The sequence below is a fragment of the Ambystoma mexicanum genome, chromosome 3p, assembly GCF_040938575.1.
Source record: "Ambystoma mexicanum isolate Mex_15411 chromosome 3p, UKY_AmexF1_1, whole genome shotgun sequence".
In the NCBI taxonomy this organism is placed as follows: Eukaryota; Metazoa; Chordata; class Amphibia; order Caudata; family Ambystomatidae; genus Ambystoma; species Ambystoma mexicanum.
The window spans coordinates 1,221,308,643-1,221,329,236 of record NC_090925.1 but is presented as its reverse complement, the minus strand read 5'-3'; the positions used below and the strand labels follow the sequence as shown (position 1 = coordinate 1,221,329,236).

Genomic DNA, 20,594 nt, shown 5'->3' with positions numbered 1-20,594 from the left:
CAATCCCCTATGGGTCAGGGACCAGGAAGTCCAGAAGGGACGCACACGATGGTTCATGACATTTCCAGGTTATCTCCATCATGTTATTGTGACTTTTCGATGATTCAATGATCTTGAAAGATTCAATCACATTTAGATTTTGAGCATATATACATCTTTCCTTTTCCATGTTGGTTTCAAGATTAATGACAGAGACATCGTGCCATTAAGGATGATAAAATTCCTCTCTTTCATCAGGCTCATCCAGATTTTTCCTTTCTGCTGTAATAAATTGAAGTTTGCAGCAATACAATTTTAGTTCAAGTCTCCAGTGACAATTATTGAGTATGTTAGTGGATCCTCTTCTATCATGTCAAGTAGGTCAATTATATGTTTTAGAAAGAGAGTATCAGTTATAATAGCAGAGTTCCAGTACACATTTTGTATCGCAATGTTATTTAAAGAAGAGTGATGTTTCCTTTCAAACTCTATTTTCAGTAATTGAATGCATGGGTGAGGCAAGTTCCATGCAGTTAGTTTTCCTCCAGAATCTAGACACAAGCCAGCTAATAATCCAGCTACTGGTCTTCCTTTTTTCCTTTTATGGCAGGAATCCAACAGATGTCATAGTTTGGGATTACTGGTTTCAGGGTAATCCATGTCTCTTGCAGTAAAATTAATTTGTAGTTATCTAGCGGGCATTCATAGTTGTTGCTTAATAAATGGGAGAAACCTCTCGTGTTCCATTTAATAACATTGGACAGTTAATTTTCCAATTGATGCTATTGTTTGTTTGTGTGGTTGGTTTTATCTATCGCCTCTTGGTGCCAAGCCCATCTTGTCAAGTGCTCTCTATTTTTATCAGGGCCTGAGTACACTTTTCTTTGTACATTTCCTTTAGAACCTTTGCAGTGAGTGCGTAATTGTTGGTCTCTTTAATTTCTGTTTTCATAATCTCTTTCAGGGGGATAGTAATTGGATTTGCTTTCTCTGTTGGTTGTATAGGATTTATTAATGGTTACTTCAAAGCCTAAAATATTCAGAGCTTTTCTGCAATTCCAAATGTTTTCCTTCACTGTGAATGATAAGATATTTAATATTGCAGTGTCTTTCTTTTTGTTATGTTTCATGTAAATTGTGTCAGTATCTCTGGATTCAATTTGTTTGAGGTTGTCTGTTTCCCAGAAGCTCTCTAATATTGTGAATCAATTAGGAAAGGGATCTCTCCAAGTTCTACCGATCATTGTCAATTGTAAAGTGGCAGCTCGACCCAGTTTATCTCGTCTTGGTATTACAATGTTGTCATCAGTGTTACATTCATTCGTTTCTGGGCCGGGGATCTACCTTCAATTTTGCCTAAGGTTTGGTTTTCTCCACAATGGTGGTTCTTTTTAGATTTTTCAATTCAGATAAGATTGAAAGTTCTGTTGATTTCTGTATCTCGTGTTGCTTTCTATTCGTTTCTTTTTGTCCGAGTGTCATGAAGCTATTGGATTCTTCTTTTGAGTGTTTCTCAGCTGAGGTTATAGGCTTGATCTGGTCATTATCAGATTCAACAGTGTTTATTTCAATTTTATCATTTTCTGTTATTGTATTTACTAAACATGTAGATATGTTCATCAGATCTTCAGCAGAGAGAGAGGTATCTTTATTATTAGATATCTTATTTAATTCACAGTTCGGAGATGCATCGTCCCCAGCTATAGCTTGCTTATTAGTCTTATTATCCAGCTCTTTTTCATGGTTGGCTTCCCTTATTGTTATTTTGTTAACAAACTGCTTTAAACTTGATTTCGAGTTTTTTTTCTTCATTTCTTTGTTTTTTGATTTTTTTCCTTTTTTTGTTCAATTAGTTGTGTTTTAATAGGCTCAGTGTTTTGCTTCTGATTCCTCTTTTTGGGGCAGGAGAACATATCGTATAGAGCATCAGTGCTTAGGATCTCAGATGGGGCAGTTTGTGTTCCTTTTGTAGTTTTAATTTGGTTGGGTTCAGATAGCGGGAGGTTCTTCATGGTTGCATCTTCAAAATGTTTTAATAGTTGTTTACAGTTTGCACTCTCCTCTTGGTTTGTTGTTGATTGATTTTTGTTTACATTTTTTCAATAGTTGTTTGGCTAGAATATATGTTCGATAGAGGCTCCAGTTTAGCGTATATTCGTTGTGTTATATATAATATGCTGATCATTCATTTTTCCATCCAGGTTTTTGAATAGTTTCGTGAGACTGAAAAGGGCCATATTCATTGCTGTCTGCGTCATTTCGTGATCTGAATTTAAGGAGGGTGTCAGACCGAATGAGGTTCTCTCCACTGGATTGGCAAATAAGGTATCTGATTGTGCTGGGCTACTTACAAATAATGCATTTTGATTATCATACAAGACAGGTGATTGTTAGAGGTTTGAATTGTGATCATTACTCATTCTATTCTGTTAATCATTAATGGTTTGGATTGAAAGAGCTTCCGGTTTTGATATATTGGATTGACTTGACAATATAAACCCATTAGCAGATGCTATGCTTTCCGTTTCAAGGTTTATCAAATCTGAATTTTTATGGTAGTTTTTTATATTGTCTGCATTCGTCATTCGTTTACATGCCTTATCAGACTGCGTAGGAGCCATGTTCATTTGGAATGAAGTCCTATTTTTTATTATTTCGGAGTAAAATGGTATGCTTTGGAATGTTCTTTTTGCACCAGGTGAGACTTGTTTACTGTTGAGGGTGAACAGACATTGCTTGCTCGTCCATTGAGATTACTTCAACCTGAGTATTACAGCAAAGAATTTCCTCGTCCGTAACAGAGGCTTCAGGGTTAGCAAATAATGATGATTTCAATTCATTAGGTGGAGTCACTCTTTCAAGTAACTGGTCAGCTTTTTCAGTCATGTCGGGCTTGTTGATTTGTTTCCCGATCATGGGAAGCCATAAATCTCACACGTCCGATGTCAAAGAAGTTGATCGTGTGATTTTCCCTTTTTTTGTGTTCTTTTTTTTCTGCCATGTTATCTCTTGGTAAGGAGTGTCTTGGTGTGTCAAAGGCTGATGATTTACTATCGGAGCTCAATTGGGCACAATTCAAAGGCATACCAGTTTTTTTCTTTTTAAACTTTATATTAACTTGCACAGATACAACATCTTTTCAATACAACTTATGGGCCTCATTACGACCCTGGCGGTAAGGGGTTTACGCCAGCGTTAGCTGCGCCGACCCCTTACCGCCAATTACGAGGTCCCTTAGCACCATGGAGGTTTTAACACCCGCTTTTGGCGGGTGTTAAAATCCATGGCGCTAAGGGACCATGGAGTTAATTACGCCACCGTAATTTACGGTGGCGTAATTAACGCCTTCCCCACTCCCATTATGCCCTATGGGGCAAAAATGGGAATGGGGAAGGGTAAATGGGGATTGGGGACTTACCGCCCCGCCAAGGTCGGAATGGGGCGGTAAGTCCGCCAACCACCATGGCGTAAACGTAGTTTACGCCATGGTGGTAAAGTCACGGCCCAGGCGGTAACTTACCGCCTGGGTCGTAATGAGGCCCATACAGTCAATATTATCTTCAATCAGCATCACTTATTGTGGGGTACACTTTACATACATAGTTATTGTGTCTCCGAATGCTCTTCCTCTGTACTTTTATCAGAGGGGTATTGACTGTACCTGCCCCATATGTCTCTGGGGCGACTAGGGACAGGTAATAGGCCAATATACACTTCTTCACTGTCATTTGCCCATGTCATGTCCCTTTCCCAATCACTCCTTTTGGGTGACTCTTTGCATTTCCACTTCATCAATAGCACCCTTTTAGCTAACAGTAAACCCAGGTTAAGTAGTTTACGCCAGGTAGAGTTCATTTTGCTAACTGTTCCCAGTAGACAGACAGTATGACTCCATTCAATGGGCTGATCAGACATATTATCTATCGCAGCGCATACTTCCGTCCAATATGTTGTCAGGCGAGGACATGACCACAGCATGTGCAATATGTCTGCATCCTCGCTTTTGCATCTGGGGCATTTCCCGTCAGACATTGGATACATCCTCTTAAGTTTTTCGGGGGTGTAGTGGGTCCTATGCATTATTTTATAATGTATCAGTCAGTATTGTGAGTTGCATGACACATTTCTCGCCCGGTAGCACAGTTGTGACCAGTGTTTGTCTGTAAATTATTGATTTAAATCCTGTTCCCACTTCCGTCTTGCCTCTTGGAGCGAGAGTGGCCTGGTTGACATTACCATCATGTTTTTCACACATCTGCCAGTGCCGACCGTAGTCGCAGATAGTGTCGTTTTTGTAGGGGGGTGTTCCCAACAATCTGTTTGACTTCCTCCCAGCTTATAAATTGTTTATCCCGGAATAGGTCTCTGTATCGGTTAATTCCCTTACTTTGCCAGTGTGAAGCAAGTTTTGCATCTTGAGTCGGGGGGATGTGTGTCACCCCCCACAATGGCATATTCTGGTTGTAGACAGCCTCACACCCCCATCCTGCAGCCATCCTGGCCCAAGCTGTGTATGTTATCAGTGTTGGATCTGTGGTGTTGTCATTTCTGGTATTCGCCTCTGCAGCCTTGTCTAGGAGTGTCGTTGGGTTCAGTGCGTGCAGTGCGTATGTTGTTTGAGTCGCTAGTGGGTTACCTTCCACCCAATATGTTGCGTAATGAGCCTGCGCTGCCAGGTAATATAGTTCAAAGTCAGGGGTGGCCAATCCCCCATGCTCGTTTGGCTTGCTGAGTTCCTGCCAGCTTACCCTGTCGGCCATTCCACACAAACATCGTGCATGCACCCTGAATTTTAGAAAAGAGTGATCTGCCCGGCCACACAGGAACTGTGCTAAATAGGTAGAACAGCCTGGGCAAAATTATCATCTTTACTGGGGCCAGTCTGCCCATCAGTGAGATCGGAAGAGACCGCCACTTCTCAGGTTTGACGCAGAGTGTCTCTGCCAGGGTCGCATAGTTTAGGGCTTGCACGAGTTGTGGTGTGCGAGCTACCTCAACTCCCAGGTATTTCACCTGGATAGGCGCCCATAACAGGCCATACAATTCAGTGGGTTTTTGTGTGTTGTCTGTTAGTGGGAACATCTCAGATTTGGTTGAGTTTAGTTTTAGCCGGAGAAGTTCCTGAATTTCTTAACTGCGCTTAAGACTTTCCCCAAGTTGCATTCTGGTTCCCGCAAATACAACATTATATCATCCGCATATAGGGTGATAATCTCCAGTTTGTGCAGTAGGGGGATCCCAAACTTACTGTACGTAGCCCTTAGTAGGTCTGCTAATGGTTCTATTACCAGTGCAAAAAGGAGGGGTGATAGCGGGTATCCCTGTCGGGTTCCTCCAGCTAACTCAAGTTTCGCTGATAGTGTTCCATTGACACATAGGGCCTCATTACAATTTTGGCAGTAGTCATGCCGCTATTAGCGGCATGGCTGCCGCCAAAATCGGGTCTGGGTCCGTGTTCCCAGAATGGGGAATTACTGGGCCATTCCGAGTTCGGAGGGCCCGGTAATTCCTCCCTCCAGGAACCCGGGCCCGGACCTTTCCCATTCCCATTTCAGCCCCCATAGGGCTGAATGGGAATGGGGGAGGGAGCAAACAACGGGCCGATTACGAGCGGCCCGTTGTTTGCTCCCTCTTCCCCTCGTGGGACCCCAGTAAGCACACCTGGTTTGACCAGGCGTTACTTACCGGGTCCCGCGAGGGGAGCTTGTAATGAGGCGGAACGGGTTTGACGGGTCCGCCTGCTTTAGCGGGTCCCGTTAAGCTGTTCCGCCTCACTTGTAATGAGACCCATACTCTTGCATATGGCTGAGCATATAGTATTCTAACCCACCTTATAAAGTTCGGACCAAACCCATAATTACCCATAATTATTCAGGACCCAGAGCAGGAAAGGCCAATAAATGGTGTCAAACGCTTTTTGCATGTCTAATGCTAGCGCCACAACTTGCAAGCGAGTGTATCATAGCAGCGGTGTATGTTTGTCACCGTGGATCTGCCCATAACGAAGCCGGCCTGGTCCTCATGTACCATGTGCGGCATCAGTGGTGTCAGATGCGTAGGGAGGATTTTTGCAAATATTGTCACGCCCATGTTTGTTAGCGAGAGCGGTCTATAAGAGCCACAGTCTTCAGGCTGCTTTCCAGGTTTTAGTAACAGTGTTATAACTGCTTCACGTGTTGTTTCTAGGAGCTTGCCTGTTTCCTGGGCCTCAGTCCACACAGCATGGAGCCGGGGGACCAAAAATACCTGCAAATTCTTTGTAGAATTTGACTCAGAGGCCATCAGAGCCCGGAGCTTTTCCGTTTGGAAGGGTCTTAATGGCCTCCGCTATCTCGGATTGTGTAACCGGGCAATCCAGCATCTCCTTCGTCTCAGTGGACAGGAGCGTGGTGGGTATTCCCGCTAAGTATCTGTCTATATCATCTTCAGTGGCGTTGCTCTGGGGAGAATACAACAGAGAGTAGAAATCATAAATGACCCTTTCAATTTTCTTCTGATCCGTTACCACAACCCCATCTGTTCTAGCTATGCAAGGAATACATGTGTGCCCCTGCTCCCCTCGCACCAACTTTGCCAGGAGTTTGCCCGGCCTTTCCTGTTCCCCACATCTCCTTGCGGCAGCAGGTCTGTCAAAGTAGCGAATCTCCCGATCCACTGCCGTCTTGAATCCTTCCAGTTGTGTCTTAATATCTAGCCTAGTTTGTATTGTGGGGTTTGTGGGATACTTTTCTTGTAACTTAACAATATCGCCTTCACATCTACTCAGTTCTCTACGAATATCTTTGAGTACCCTGAGTTCGGTTGACATGGCTATGCCTCTGATATATACTTTAAAGGCTTGCCGCAGTACCACCTGACTGCCTGCCATGCCCTCATTAATCTCAAAGTATTCGTTGATGTGTTGGGTCTTGCTGGTCTTATATACATGATCTGTCAGTGCAGATGCTTTCAACCTCCATGGGGGTCTCTGTGGAGAGGCCTTGGGAATGTGCATGGTGATAAAGATTGGTGAATGGTCTGACTGCGTTCTGGGTTGTATCTTTGCCTTCGTCACCCAGCCCAGGACTCTATGTGATACCAGCCAGACATCAATCCTTGAGTGCATATCATGCATGGACGAATAAAAGGTATAAGCTTGTTGCATTCCATGTAGGGATCGCCACATGTCACGCAGGTCTTAATCCATCACATGGGTATCTATCATCCGTGCTGCACTGGAGAGTGTTCTTGGGGCGGTGGAAGTTCGATCTAATCGGATATCAAGTATTGTATTAAGATCTCTGCCGGCAATAATATGTGCTGTTGAATATTTGGCACATTTCTGAAATATCCGAGAGTAATATTCTGGATTGTCTATATTAGGGCCATATAAATTCATCAGCAGTACCTCTGTATCGGCCAGTCTTCCATGGACCAGCACATACCGCCCGTCAGGGTCACTGTCCGAGGCATAGTGCAAAAACGGTACCGATTTATGTATGAGTGTGAGCACACCTCTGGCTCTGCTAGAGTAGGTAGTGTAGAAGTGCTGGCTCCCCCAACTGGGCGCCAGCCGCTCAGCATGATGACCCATCAGATGAGTTTCTTGAAGATACACAATGTGGGCACCCTGCCTATTAATGTATGCCATGATTTTCCTCTTTTTCACTGGCATTCCGAGACCTCTCACATTCCAGCTCAGTAATGTGAGTCCATTAGAATTTCTCTCAGCCATTCTCGGAAATGCCCTTGGTCATGTTATTATCATACCCGCGTCCCTTAATGTTCTTGCGTGTGCAGTTGAAACATATCTGTGCGTTTTTAACTTTATCCCCCAAACCAACATCCCTTCCCCTCTCCCCCACTGGCATAGTTCCCCAAACTTCAACTATGTCGTCCTTCACAACTCCCTTTCCAACTTGTCCAACTAGACCATGCACCCGCATTGGGAGGGGGGGTTGCTACTGTGGTAGCAGAGGCCCAGAAATTAGTCACTGTCTGCCCACATTTCTTCCTTATTTGTTTAGTTTCTAGAACACATAATAAACATGAGGCATTATGTTAGATATGTGTACTGTAATTTATCAATGTTGATAATGTAGCCTCACACCAGTCTTACAAGGTCGTCGTCTGTTTCTTTGCTTTCAGTCATAGTTCTTTGATGGCGATACACTCCTACTGTTGTTCTTGGAGCCAATTACCTGTTTGGGTACTGTTGGGCTGTTCGCCTCCACAAAGGAAGCTACTTCTTCCGGAAAGGTGAAAAAAATATGTCTTATTGTTGTGTTATAGACGGAGTCTGTCCAGCTACAACATTGCATATGGCACTTTACAGTCACGCAGCATCTTCTTGATCCCCGTGAAGGATCGCCTTTCTTGTTGAACTGCCAGGGTATAGTCCGGGAAGATCCGGATCACATTCAAGTCCATTCTTAATTCCTGTTTTTCCCTTATGGTGCACAGTGCCAGGTGCCTGCCTCTATAATTCATCAGTCTCGCAAGGATGGGTCTGGGATATGCACCTGGTTTGGGGCGTGGTGCCAGTGATCTGTGAGCCCGTTTGACCACAAACATAGGAGACCATCCCGGATCGCTGAGTAGTTTTTTAAGCATTTCCTCCACAGCTAGTTCCATGGGACCCTTAAGTGCTTCCTCTGGGACTCAGACTATGCGTAGATTATTACGTCGTGACCTAGCCTCCAAATCCTCACATTTATGTTTTACAGTGCCTAAGTCTTTGGCCATCTCGGTCACTGTATTGCGGAGTGCCTCAAGTGTGTCCTCCTTCGCGCTGATTCACGTTTCCACCTCTGTGATCCGGTTAGTGGCTTTTTCAAGTTGGTTTCTGATGGATGATACGTTAGCATTGATACCGTCCAGTCTGTCATTCTGGGCCCTGCTGCATTGATGCAAACACCTCCTAGGGGTCCATAGTGGCTGTTGGTGCTGGAGGCACAGACTGCGAGGTCTGCTCAGTATCTGCGTTGTTCATTGTGCTCATCTTGGTAACTGCCGTTGTATACTTATCAATAGCACATTTTCCCTTCCTGTGGCCTGCCCCCCTGGGCATTGTACTCTGCCATGCTACAGTCCCTTCCAACGGTGCCACCTTTGGTAGCGTTTGAATAGGCGCTGCTTGCTTTAAAAGGAGTTGCTGTAATAATTCAATCTTGCTGTAGGGTGGTGCAGTCGTGACTTTTGTACATGGGTTCAGCTTTCACATCTTATGTTATCACACCAGTTTATTAAGACTGCAGTATCTTATCAGAGTGTGACTGTTTCTGTTCACATTTTGTTTGTGTCCTGCGTTAATAATGTAACTAAGTCTATTAGCGCCTTTGTGGTATCAGGCCACACGCCAGGACCGTACTTTCCTTCGTTAACTGGCTGCGTGTTAGTGCCAGGGCCAGCTGTGCAGGTATCCCCCTGTCCGCTGTTGTCAGCGAATCTGCTTTCTTCTTGGGTGCTGGGGCCGTGTGCGCTTCATCCAGGGATCAGTGCTAGATTTGTGCGGACATGTCACAGGCATGGGTAACAGTCAGCTGTGCTGCAATACAGCCCGTGTGCGCCTTGCGTCTCAGTAGACTTGCTTCCCCTGGATAGCAGTACTAGAATTTTCAAATTGTCCCTGGATGTTTTGTTGTCCTTTGGCCCGGTTGGAACAAGCGCAGTTGAACAAAATGGCTAACCACTACAGTCTGATCAGCTGTATTTTTTTTTATTTTTTAGGCAGCGTCCAATATTACCCCCAGATTAGTCGAGCAGGGTTGTCCATGGTAGAGGGCAGGTGATCGGGTCGAACATGCCCAGTCCCCTACAATTTATTCATGTTACGCTCCCAAACACTTAAGATTGTGCACTCGTCGCCAGGCACGCAAACTTCATGTGTGTCTGTGTGTCTCGTGGGATATTGCTGATGGCACCCACATCCACCACGGGGTCCCAGGCTCGCTGTTAGAATCTTGTTTGGGCTGTTTATAATGTCCACGGGTCCTCTGTGGGTTTCTTTGATCCCCAGCACTTTGCGCGCGTATTATGGCAGGTGCTGGGGGTGGGTCGTTAAGGCTGAGCTGCTCTATCTCCGGCCCCCTTGCTGTACGGCAGCAGCGTTTCCTTAGGCTGAGAGCTTACCGTCATTTTCTTTTGTGTCGTGGGTCCCCCTGTGGGCACGGCGGTTGGAACGCGGCCAATCCGATGAGGCTAATCTCTCTAGCAGATGGTTTCTTCTCCTCGCTCCAGACCTCTATTGTTCCTTTGCGGGGATATCAGGCGCTGAATGCTGCTAGCGCTCAACAGTAAGGAACCAGAGCACCAGCGGGTTGTCACTGGTGGGGGTGGGTGGGTTATCTCAACAGTGAATCGCCCCCAGCCTTCTGCGATTCCACACCCCGCAAAGCCTTGAGTGCTGAGGAGGTTGGTGCTGGTCGCGTCCCAGGAGCCCTCGGATGCTGCTCGCCTGTAGTCTTTGCGCGTCGCCAGGCAAGTAGTGCGCCACACGGTGTATCTCGGCTCTTGCTCACTGATCGGGCCGATTATTCGCACTTGTGTTGCTGGGTGTTTCGGAACCCTATTCTGCAATTTCTGTTAAGATTCCGGCTATTTTCGGCAAGTTTTTATGATTCGAGCATATGCTTCCCACCAAGCTCACACAGTGCGCTGCATCAGACTGTGTGCGCAATAGCGCCCCCCAGGGCATACCAGTTTTAAGGGTATATACTTTCATGAGCTAGTAGTCGAATTTCAGCATGTGCTGATAGTAAATTTAGGAATTATTTAAAAATTGCGAAAGAGCCCAGGGCTGTGGGCTGCCAGCTGTCCAGCAGAACAGCCGAATAGCACTCGGCAGGGCACTCTTGCAGGAGAATTTATGGCGAGTTACAGGAAGTAGGTGGGGTTTCACTCTAGAATGTAAATAATTAGTTTAAAATTAGCGTTGGAAGCACTATATCAGATTCTTCAAATTAGATGGAGTCTGAGAGTAACGTACTGCTTAGAGCAAGATTGTGACAGTTTGTAGATACAATATAATCACAGTCGCAGGAGTCTCTTCAGCAGTGTCCCTCCGCCCAACAGCACTCGGCAGGGCACTCTTGCAGGAGCGCACGTGCTTATGGATTTATGGTGAGTCACAGGTAGTAGGTAGGGTTTCACTCGCTTAGAGTAAGATGTTGACAGTTTGTAGATACAATATAATCACAGTCACAGGAGGAGCCTTCATGCTTCTGATTTTTCTGCATTTTCTACAGTGTACTTTTCTTCTTTATACTTTTATGGTTCACTTAATTCTTTAATTTGTTATTTCTTCTCTGGGATCCATACAATGTCTCCATTCGATACTTCAGGACCTCCTGCATACCTTCTTGTGATGTCATCAGTCCATCTTCTTAGTTTGTTCTCATATTACTTCAGGGATCTCGTCCTGCAGGCCGCCATTACCTTGTGGATACATTTGATACTGTTGTCTCAATGGATATCTTCTTACAAATACTCGCTGTGGTATTGGTACGATAGCTGGTGTCAGACAAGGCACGGTCTCATGTCTCCAAAACAGTAGGGGGTGGGATCTCCTGCAGATGTATACATCTGCTCCTCTACACTTGCGTTCTACTTGCGCAGGCGTTTCACGATCCTTTTCCTTGAGCCCCATGACCCTTATGTTGTTCATCCTCTCACAGTTTTCCAGGTCATCAATCTTCAAGGCCACTTCTTCCTACATCACCAGTTCCGACATACGGGCATCAAGGTGCATTTCCAGCAAATCAGTGTTCAGTTGGTTGGATTCTGTGCACTCCACCTTGCCTTCGATCGTGACCACTCTCTCCTTCAATTTCGTGAGCGAGGTTTATATGTTGCTGCAGAGTGCTCTAATTTCAGCCAGGATGCCCCCACGTCCTCTCTCTTGGAGAACTGCAAGAGGTCCTCTTCCACTGGGAACCTTGCCATCCTCCCGTCAGTCCTCCTGCTTCCTTGCCTCCCTACCTTCTGCTCTGCTCCCTCCTTCAGGTCCTGCCGGATGCTCGTCCCTTTGCTGTGGGCAGTGGGGTACGCCCTTCCCACTCAATGCTCTTGTTGCCCACCCTTGGGGGTCTGCATGCTGCAGCCCCTCTCTGCAGTGGACACTGATGCAGCTGTGTCCTAGTGGGGGCCTGGCGCTGGTTCAGCTGCACAGTCCTGTGAGTGCCTCTGCCCCTCCACCCCAGTCTGCAATGGATCCCTTGTGTAGTGCGGGGCCAGGGTCCATCCTCTATGGTGGGAGATGTAGATGGGGGTATTAGCGCAGTCCAGCCCGCTGGTCAAATCTGGGTTGTAGCCTGGTCCCCGCCTTCTACCGCTCAGCTTGTGTCTTGTGCTTTAATGCCGACTATATCACCTTGCTCGCTGTGGGGTATGGTCCTGTCCCCTTAATGCAGTGACACTGCTTCACCGAGGGCTTTACTCCTCATTGCTCTGTTATAGAGAAGCCTCCAGCTTTGTTCCTCACCTCCAGCCGCTCCTCATACAGAGGAGGCACTCGCTCCCTTCCGTGGCTCAAGGGTGTGATGGGTGTTAGTTCCGACCTCCAGTTGCACATGGGGTGGTCGGGATGGTGCTCACACACTCACTCTCGTACTGTTCTTACAGAGCCAAAGTAAGATCCAACCAGCCTGGAGTCAGTGGCACTGGGTAATCGCCTTCTGGGCATTCCCTGTTTTATTTGCTTCAATCTGTCACTTGTCACGTGAGGTGGGCTCCTCCTCGGTCACGTGACTCGGGCTGTCTACTGACTGCCCAGCTGTAGTTGTTCCCCGGCAGGGACGCTCCTCCTAATTCGTCCGACCGGTGGCACTCTGCAGTGGTGGAGGGCTGCATGTGAGTGGCCGCCCCAGGGCACTGTGTGTCTCTCCTCAGTGGGGACACGCACTCCAGCACCAGGCCTCACCCAGGCAGCCTGGCTGTTGCCCTCTAAACCACCGGGTGTTGTCTCTGTTGGGCCCCTACTCTAGCCTGTATCACCCGCTGCTCTGCAGTTACAGAGGCATTGAGGAGGCACCTTTCCGGGATACGTCTGGGTGCGGTGTTCCGCTCTGCTGCTGTGCTACTGGAGCCCCCTTCTACTTGTGTTGATAGCCACGTGCTTGCACACCATTTCGGCCTCTCTTCTCTGCTCAGTGCAGCGAGGTGCCCTTCCGGTGAATGTGTCCCCCTTGCACTGCAGCTTCACTTCAACAGATGCCTGGATCTTTACTCCTCACTGTGCCACTGGCGCTGTGTGTGGGCCCAGGTCAGTTCCACTCCCTAGTCATCACTTCCGGCCGACATGGTATGGAGCTACGGCTCACACAGCCATTGTTACATGTGCGTCCCATATGCACAAACACTCTGCCGTGAGCCCCCTCCCAAACAAACACTCACACGGAGAGCTGTTGCTAGTTCGGGCTCCCTGGTTGCTCTGTATGGACGGGACACACCCTGTTTATTTATAGGCACACGGCGGACCGAAACGTCACTCCACCGCGTGCTGAACCCTTGAAGGGGCATCACCAAAGCCATCTTCCTCAGCGCCCCGCTGGTGGTCTCCTACTCATGCTTTTTAGTTTGGGCTACTATAAGCCGAAACTACTGAATTAGAGTACAGCTAGGGAGACATGGCCTATGAGGAGGGAGACACAGCTTGTAGGTGTTGTTTGCTTGTTTGCCCACCCACTGACTGCCCATGCTAATCCCTATGGCCATTCCCACCCAGTTGCTACCCCCCCCCCCCCCCCCGCCCCTCGCTCAAAAACACTACCTCTTGGGAATTCTTTGAGCTTGCTTTAATCTTTGCTTTGAAAAAACACTGGCAGGCACTTGAAGTGGATTCTTCTGAGAGTTAATGACTTAATTGGACTTGTAAACCCGCTGCTGGTTTGATAAAAAAAAGTCTTAGAAAGGTCTGCCTTCAGCCACTCGATTTATAAGCACTGTGCGTGTCCTTCACTGAAGTCGTGTGAAAAACAAGCTTCTGGCTTGTGTAGAAGTATTAGGCATTCACAAGGCGGTGCTGTTCGATTGCCGGATACTCGTACCAGTTTCTCACCTGCCACCATCAATGGCCAGTTGATACTACTACGGCCACGCCTGTCAAGTGCCTTTCCCATGCCTACACAAAAGCCCAAAACATTGGCATTGCCAATGCTGGCTCTAAAATGGGGCTGTTTTGCCTTGCTCCTCGCTGCCTTTCTCGGGCATGAATTTTGGAAATGAATTGATTTGTATGTTGCCAAAAGGTAGCTGGTTTGATTAGGCGCAAGCTGCATCAAAGGTTAAAAGTTATGGGGTGCCTGCCATGGAGACAGATAACGCACACAGCTATTATTTACATGCTCATTTGCACAAAACTACACACGCCTATCGTAACAACTGGTGTATAAATGGATTTCTAGAATGTACCAAAAATATGTAGAGGTTATTTCCTACACTTACCTGAATAGTCTGCGTCACAGAAAACTGTTACATCTGTTATGTGCCCCAGGCTCCGCCCCCACATGCCATGGGTACAAAAGGTACTGATAAACAAAACCTTTGCAAACTGAACTCGCCTTGAGCAGATAAATCAGGCCTTACCAATGGTTGACTAGACGTGTTTGTTGTTTCCTCAGACGTGTTTTGGGCTCGCCAGTGGCTCGCTTCGACTATTTCCAGTCTAGACCAGCGCCTGCCATTTTAAAGAAGGCAACAACAATTTCACAAAAAAGATTCGGCCCAGCGGTGGTAGGGGAGAGCTGGCCTGTGGTCGTTGCTGCTTCCTTGTACGCTAACGCCGAGGTGTGCACACGCGTGCTGCCTTTTACCATGAGACTGGACGGCGACGAGGCCTCTTTCGGGACTCAGGGGGACACCCTGGCACCCCCGGAAGACGATGGCAACTGCGGCCGGTCCGAGGGTCTGCGCAGCAGAAACTCCCTCATCATCACCCAGCCCTCGAACAGGAGCATTTTCAGCTCCAGGATCTCGGCCGCTGCAGAGCGGGTCAGCTTTGTGGTGGGGATGGACGAAGATGAGCTAAATGAGGGCGACTGGCCGGTCTTATTCATCCAGCTCAGTGAGCTCTTCCACGTCAACGAGGAGGCGGAATGGAGGGAAACGGCGAGGTACTGTTTGTGTTAATGTGCACGCGACCACCAGACCCAAATGCTGCTGGAATTGTCTGCTTTTGGCATCATTGTTAGTGAACAGTATTTGACTGAAGGGTATTTTAGCGCCCGGGCACGCTTTATATGTGGCCAGTACTCCACAATGAACTGCTGACAGGATGGGAGGGTCTGTGTTTTCTTTAAAATAACAAAGAAACAAAAATTAAACGTGGACATATGCTAAAAACGGTGTTTCTGACTCGACAATTTAAGGCCTTGAGCCGCGAGCAGTTAGTTGTTGCTTTGCGGTTCTGTGACAAGTCGAAAGTCCCCCATAGAGGCAGAAAGCTATGTATTCGATGTGGGAGGTGGCAGGCCTTCTGATGAAAGGTTGAAATGGTTCAGTGGCTAAAAACCCCACTGTTGGTGAGATCTGTGTGTAATCTAGGGTGGGACACTGTCTCGTATTTTGCCGGACCGTTCGGATGGGCTATTTCGCGTCCTTCACACAGCCTAGCTGACAGGGAAAAGGTGCCATGTGGCTTGCCCGCGCAGATCAGCTGTTCCCAAGCCCTGCCAGTGCTAGGTGCTCAACATATTCCTGGGATTCTTCAAGCACAGGACAGCACAGCAGCTCCCATTGAGGAGTGACGCAGCAGTCCCCTGGGGGAATATGGCGGGTGATAAGAAATGGGAGGGCTGCATAACGCTACATGGTGTGTGAAAAAATCACCACAGCTGATTACCTAATCCTTTTTTATTTTATTTCACTGCATGCCTTTAAATCTTGAAAATACCGTTTTTATAATCCAAGGGATATTTGGTTTAGGCTCACGTTGCTTTGCTTGCTGCCAGGGGGCTCCCACGTTCACATTGGGAAAAATAAAGATATAACCATGCTCTCTTTGCTAGATGTGTTTCTATCACGATTTATATACATCGTCAGGTTACTTTATTATGTGATTTCAAGGCCTGCCAGTAAAAGTATTATTCTAGCTCTTGGAACCCAAAACGTAACACACATCTGTATGCACTAACGCTGGGAGGGTAGTGGCCCAAGTGCTTACATCACAGACTGGTCCCTAAAAATCCCATTTCAAATAACAGACTGGAGAGAGGGCTGGGGTTTATGAAGCAAAACGAACACATGCAAGCGCCTGAGTCTCGAGCCTGCCCCAAGGCAATCACTTTCTCAGGGCTATTCTCTTGGTAGGAGAAGCTGGTCCCCATTTGTAGGATGTTTTATTGAGAATGGTGGGTGAGGTTGCGGAGGAACCCTTGCACAGGAAGAAAGGCCCCTGCATGGTGTGATGTGTCATGTTTCATCATGCAGCAGAAGCACTCAGAAAACACTCTGTCAAAGATCAGAAGACTGCTCTCTAACAACATATTCACTTTTCAGTTCTGATTGCTACCATTCCTCCCCTTCATTGCAATACAAAAGCTCAGGGTGTGCTGTTTGTCCAACACACGGCCACACTTGACGGAAATCCCTCAAGCCTCAGTAGAGATTGCGGTGCTGATTGTGTTCTTCCACGTGGCTGCAACACAATGCATCGGAAGGTGCGGCTCGCCAAAGATCACAAGGCTGTACTTTAGTGAATCAATTCACCTTCATCTGCATTTTTTCTCCCCTCCCCATTGAAAACAAAGCCTCACAAATCACTACTTGACCATGATCACAAGCTTGTACTGCCACGAATCCTTCCATCTCCCCATTGAACACCAGAGCTCACAGTCTACTTGCCATAGAGCAGGGGACACAAGAGCTAAGCGTCTGCAGTGTTTTTTCAAAGATCACAAGGCTTCACTGCAATAGATTTTCCTGTTGCCAATTGCTTATAGCTTTTCTTTCATCCCCATGAATACAAACGCTTTTGTGAAAATCAGTTGAGAAATAGCTGCACTATGACTCTTTCTAATTTAGCCATTACTACAATGAATTGTTTATGTTCTCTGGAGGTTTTATGAATCAAGATTGCTTTACATTGCAGTTTAACCTAATCAATACCAAGTTCATTCTCAATCTTGTGCCAATGAGCTTCATAACTACAGCATGAAGTCATGTTTGATTTGTTAAAAATTTGTCTATGTAGGGAAGTGGTTAGTTTCCTTTAAAGCCACATTGGCACCAGTCGTGAGAGAGCTAACCATTCAACTCTCTCCAATGATGGGTGTGAACAGGCAGGGAGCGGCGGGCTCCCCCGGACTACAAGCGTCATTGATGATGATGGCATTATCGCCCACATTCGCGGGCAGGCTTGGCCATTGATATTGATATTTTATTTATATCGCGCTCGTACACAGGTGTTTCAGAGCGCGACAAAGCAAGGGAGGGTAACAGGGGAGAATAAAAACAACGGTCTTACTAGGCCCAGTGACATTGAGAATGTGCGTGGGAGAGGGAAAAAGGGGAAAAGTGCATGGAAGGGGGGAGAAGTGGAAAGTGCAAAGGAATACAGATAAATAATAAATAAATAACAAGCAACAAACAGTAGTAGTGCAGCCAGCAGGTGGCAAGTGCTAGGTTTGAGGCAACAGACAGGGTGAGTCTGGTCAGTGCAGAGAGAACTGTATGGTTACAGATACAGGCCCCAGTGCAAGGGTTGCCAGGAGGCAGTGCAGGTGGGTGGCAAGGTGAGCGGGTTCCTGGGCCCGAAAGTCAGGAGGTAGGCCAGGTGCACGGTGCCAAGAGAGAGAGCAGATCAGCAGGGGAGAGGAGGAACGAAGGCAGAAGCAAAGAGGAAGGTCTTGAGCTGCTTCCGGAACCAGAGATGGTTTTCCTCAAGTTTCAGAGCGGCAGGGAGGCAGTTCCAGAGGGAGGCCCCAGCCGAAGACAGAGATCTACCCCCTGCTCGCTTCTTCGAGAAACGACTGACCCTAAGGGAGTTAGAGGTAGACGAGCGAAGAGCTCGAGAGGGAAGGTATTTGCGAAGGGACAGCTGATGGTATATTGGACCCAGACCCCAGAAAGCCTTATGGACAATATAAAGGATTTTGAATTTAATCCTTGGAGCCACTGGGAGCCAATGGAGAGATTTCAGTGCTGGAGAGATACAATCCCAGGGCTTGAGGCCAAGGACAAGTCTCGCAGTCCTGTTCTGGATAAGTTGCAAAGGGCGGAGAGTAGAGGCAGGTAGATTTAGAAAGAGGCTGTTACAATAGTCCAACCTAGAGAGAACCAGAGCTTGGGAGACAGTGAGCTTCTGGGGAAGGAGAGGAAAGGCAGGGTAGCTCTGAGGAGGTGCAGTAGGAAGTTTGACTTTTTAGAGACGTCAGAGATGTGGGCAGAGAAGGAAAGTGTGGAATCAAAGATGACCCTGAGGCTCTTAGCCTCACAGGTGGGAGTAGGAGGAGGGCCAAGGAAGGCCGGCCAGAGAGTGAGAGGAAAGGAGGGGGAATGTGTGCCGATGAGGAGGATCTCCGTATTGTTGGCATTCAGGCAGAGATCATTGGCGGCACACCACTCCTAAAGGACAGTTAGGTAATCAGAGATGGGAGAAGGGGAGGAGGTGGCAGAGGGAAGCCTGAAAATGACTTGAGTGTTGAGCAGGATGGTATGGTTGACCGTGTAGAAGGCAGAAGAGAGATCAAGTAGGACAAAGGGGGTATTAGAATCAAGGTTGGAGAGCAGATCTTCACGGATGTTCAGGAGAGCATTTTCTGTGCTTCTGGCAGCTCTTAAAACAGATTGATGGTCGTGGAGACAACCAACAGATTCAGAAGGATTAACTGCCCATAGTCCTTGCACTTTGGCTCGGGCTGGTGATCCATTAGTGCCCAAACTTGGCAACAAACACAGATCTTAACGCCACATCCAAGCACTGGTATTGTTGTTTTAAGCTTCAAGAAATATGTTGTTTGTGCTGGTTTGGCGATTTTATGCCTCTTCCGTGTACACATAAGCATGTAGAGAATGAAGATGTGGCAACCTATATCTTATTTTGTTAGCTTTGTTTGCTTTCCAAAGTTTGGAGCTGAAACAAACAGAAGTTAACTATTTTATTGTAAAGTTCCAGTGTCCCAGAGGCCTATAAATCATGCCCTGTAGTGCTGCCCCTGGCAGGTGGACCTGTGGTGTGCACCAGAGAATTACTCCATCTTACAAAAATAGTCTGTTTGAAAAACGGCTTTATTGTAGTATAATGCAGCAATTGATTAAGTATGTTTGGCTACATTTAATTTCACACTTGTGGTAGGATGATGATACACCAGACAAGGCAAATTGTGTTACCTCTCTAGTTTTATTTTATTAAACATTTTCAACGGGTATGGACTGGTTTAATTCCTATGGCTCCAATGCAGAGCTCCAACTAAAAGATTCATCTAAAGAGACAATGAACATGTGGGGCTCCTGAGGAAATCAGGTATCTCCAGTCTCTTTACTCCTTCAGAGAACTTAAAACACACTCTGATCTTTGCAGTCTCTCCCTCCTCTGAGGCACCCCCGTCTGCAACATAACATTATGTACGAAAGGATGGAAAGCTTGAAATTGATAGCACATCTTGAGCAGTCGTTAGCTCTCAGGCTAGCCTAATCTATAAAACAGAAAGTTCAAATGGATGGCCCAAAACCTATGCTTCAGAAGTCCTGATGGGAAATAGTCTTTATCGTCCACATTTGGTGTGCAGGAGTTGACCACATAAATGTCCCTCCCTTCAAGTGCACCCGTGAGCACCACAGTCCTCCCCATATTGTCTGTGAACACCTTGTGCACCTGGATGGGGACCCCCGTTGCAATCCAAATCAACACTCCCCTGGCATAAGACGAATACAATGTTCCCACTACTACACCTTCCCACCGTCTCTTAAGTGAATCCAAATATTTCCATACCATTTGCGTCTCCTCAAGCATAGCCAGTTGGACCCCAGGCCATCCCAAGAACCCCTCCACATGCTGACATTTATACTGTTTACCTAGCCATTGGACATTCCAGGTCCCAATCTTCAACCAGTCTCTTCCCATAGTAGAATTCCCTTACATCGCCCCCCTCCAGTCTGTACGCATAATGTTCCAGAATGTACACTGTGCTTGACCTTCCACTTGACCATCCAACCCAACAACCTTAGCCCCTGTGCCACAACTGTTTGCCCCAACCCTACCCCCAACAACAACGCTGGACCACTGGTTAACTGTTCCAATGGCCCTAGAACTTGCCCACACAACTCCCCCATTCCCCGTCCCCTCCCTACCCACCGTGTCGTCCCTCCGCCTCCCATACCCAATGACCATTGCCAATTCCTCCCCAAAACACACCCCCTCCCCATCATCCCCATCCCATATCCCCTTCCCTGTCCACGGAGCCCATCGGTCGTACTATCCACCATACATCCTCCTCCTGTGAACCAATGGGCGTGCGTGCTGGGGGCTTGCCCCATCAGACTCCCGCCCCACCCGCTCCAGCCATCACATCTTCATTGTCATCCTCTCACCCATGTATGCAGCATACCACGGAGCACCCAAAAAATTAAGAAGAAACAGCCAACACATCCCCCAACCAGTGCAGGGCATCTCCTCAATTTCCGAAACCCTCCTGGTCTAC

At 47.2% G+C, this 20,594-nt stretch overlaps 1 protein-coding gene across 5 annotated transcripts in view; it reads left to right on the top strand.

Annotated features, from left to right (window-relative positions):
- SLC4A9 (solute carrier family 4 member 9) overlaps window positions 1-20,594 on the top strand; it is a 1,170,242-nt gene that overhangs the window by 628,846 nt on the left and 520,802 nt on the right. The window contains exon 1 of one of the 5 annotated variants that reach the window (XM_069652667.1): window positions 14,620-15,068. The exons of the other annotated variants lie outside the window; for them this stretch is intronic. Within the exon in view, the coding sequence (XP_069508768.1) occupies window positions 14,770-15,068 (299 nt within the window). The 5' untranslated portion in view covers window positions 14,620-14,769. Of the gene's footprint in view, window positions 1-14,619; window positions 15,069-20,594 lie in introns of those variants that run through there. 5 annotated transcript variants of the gene reach the window in all.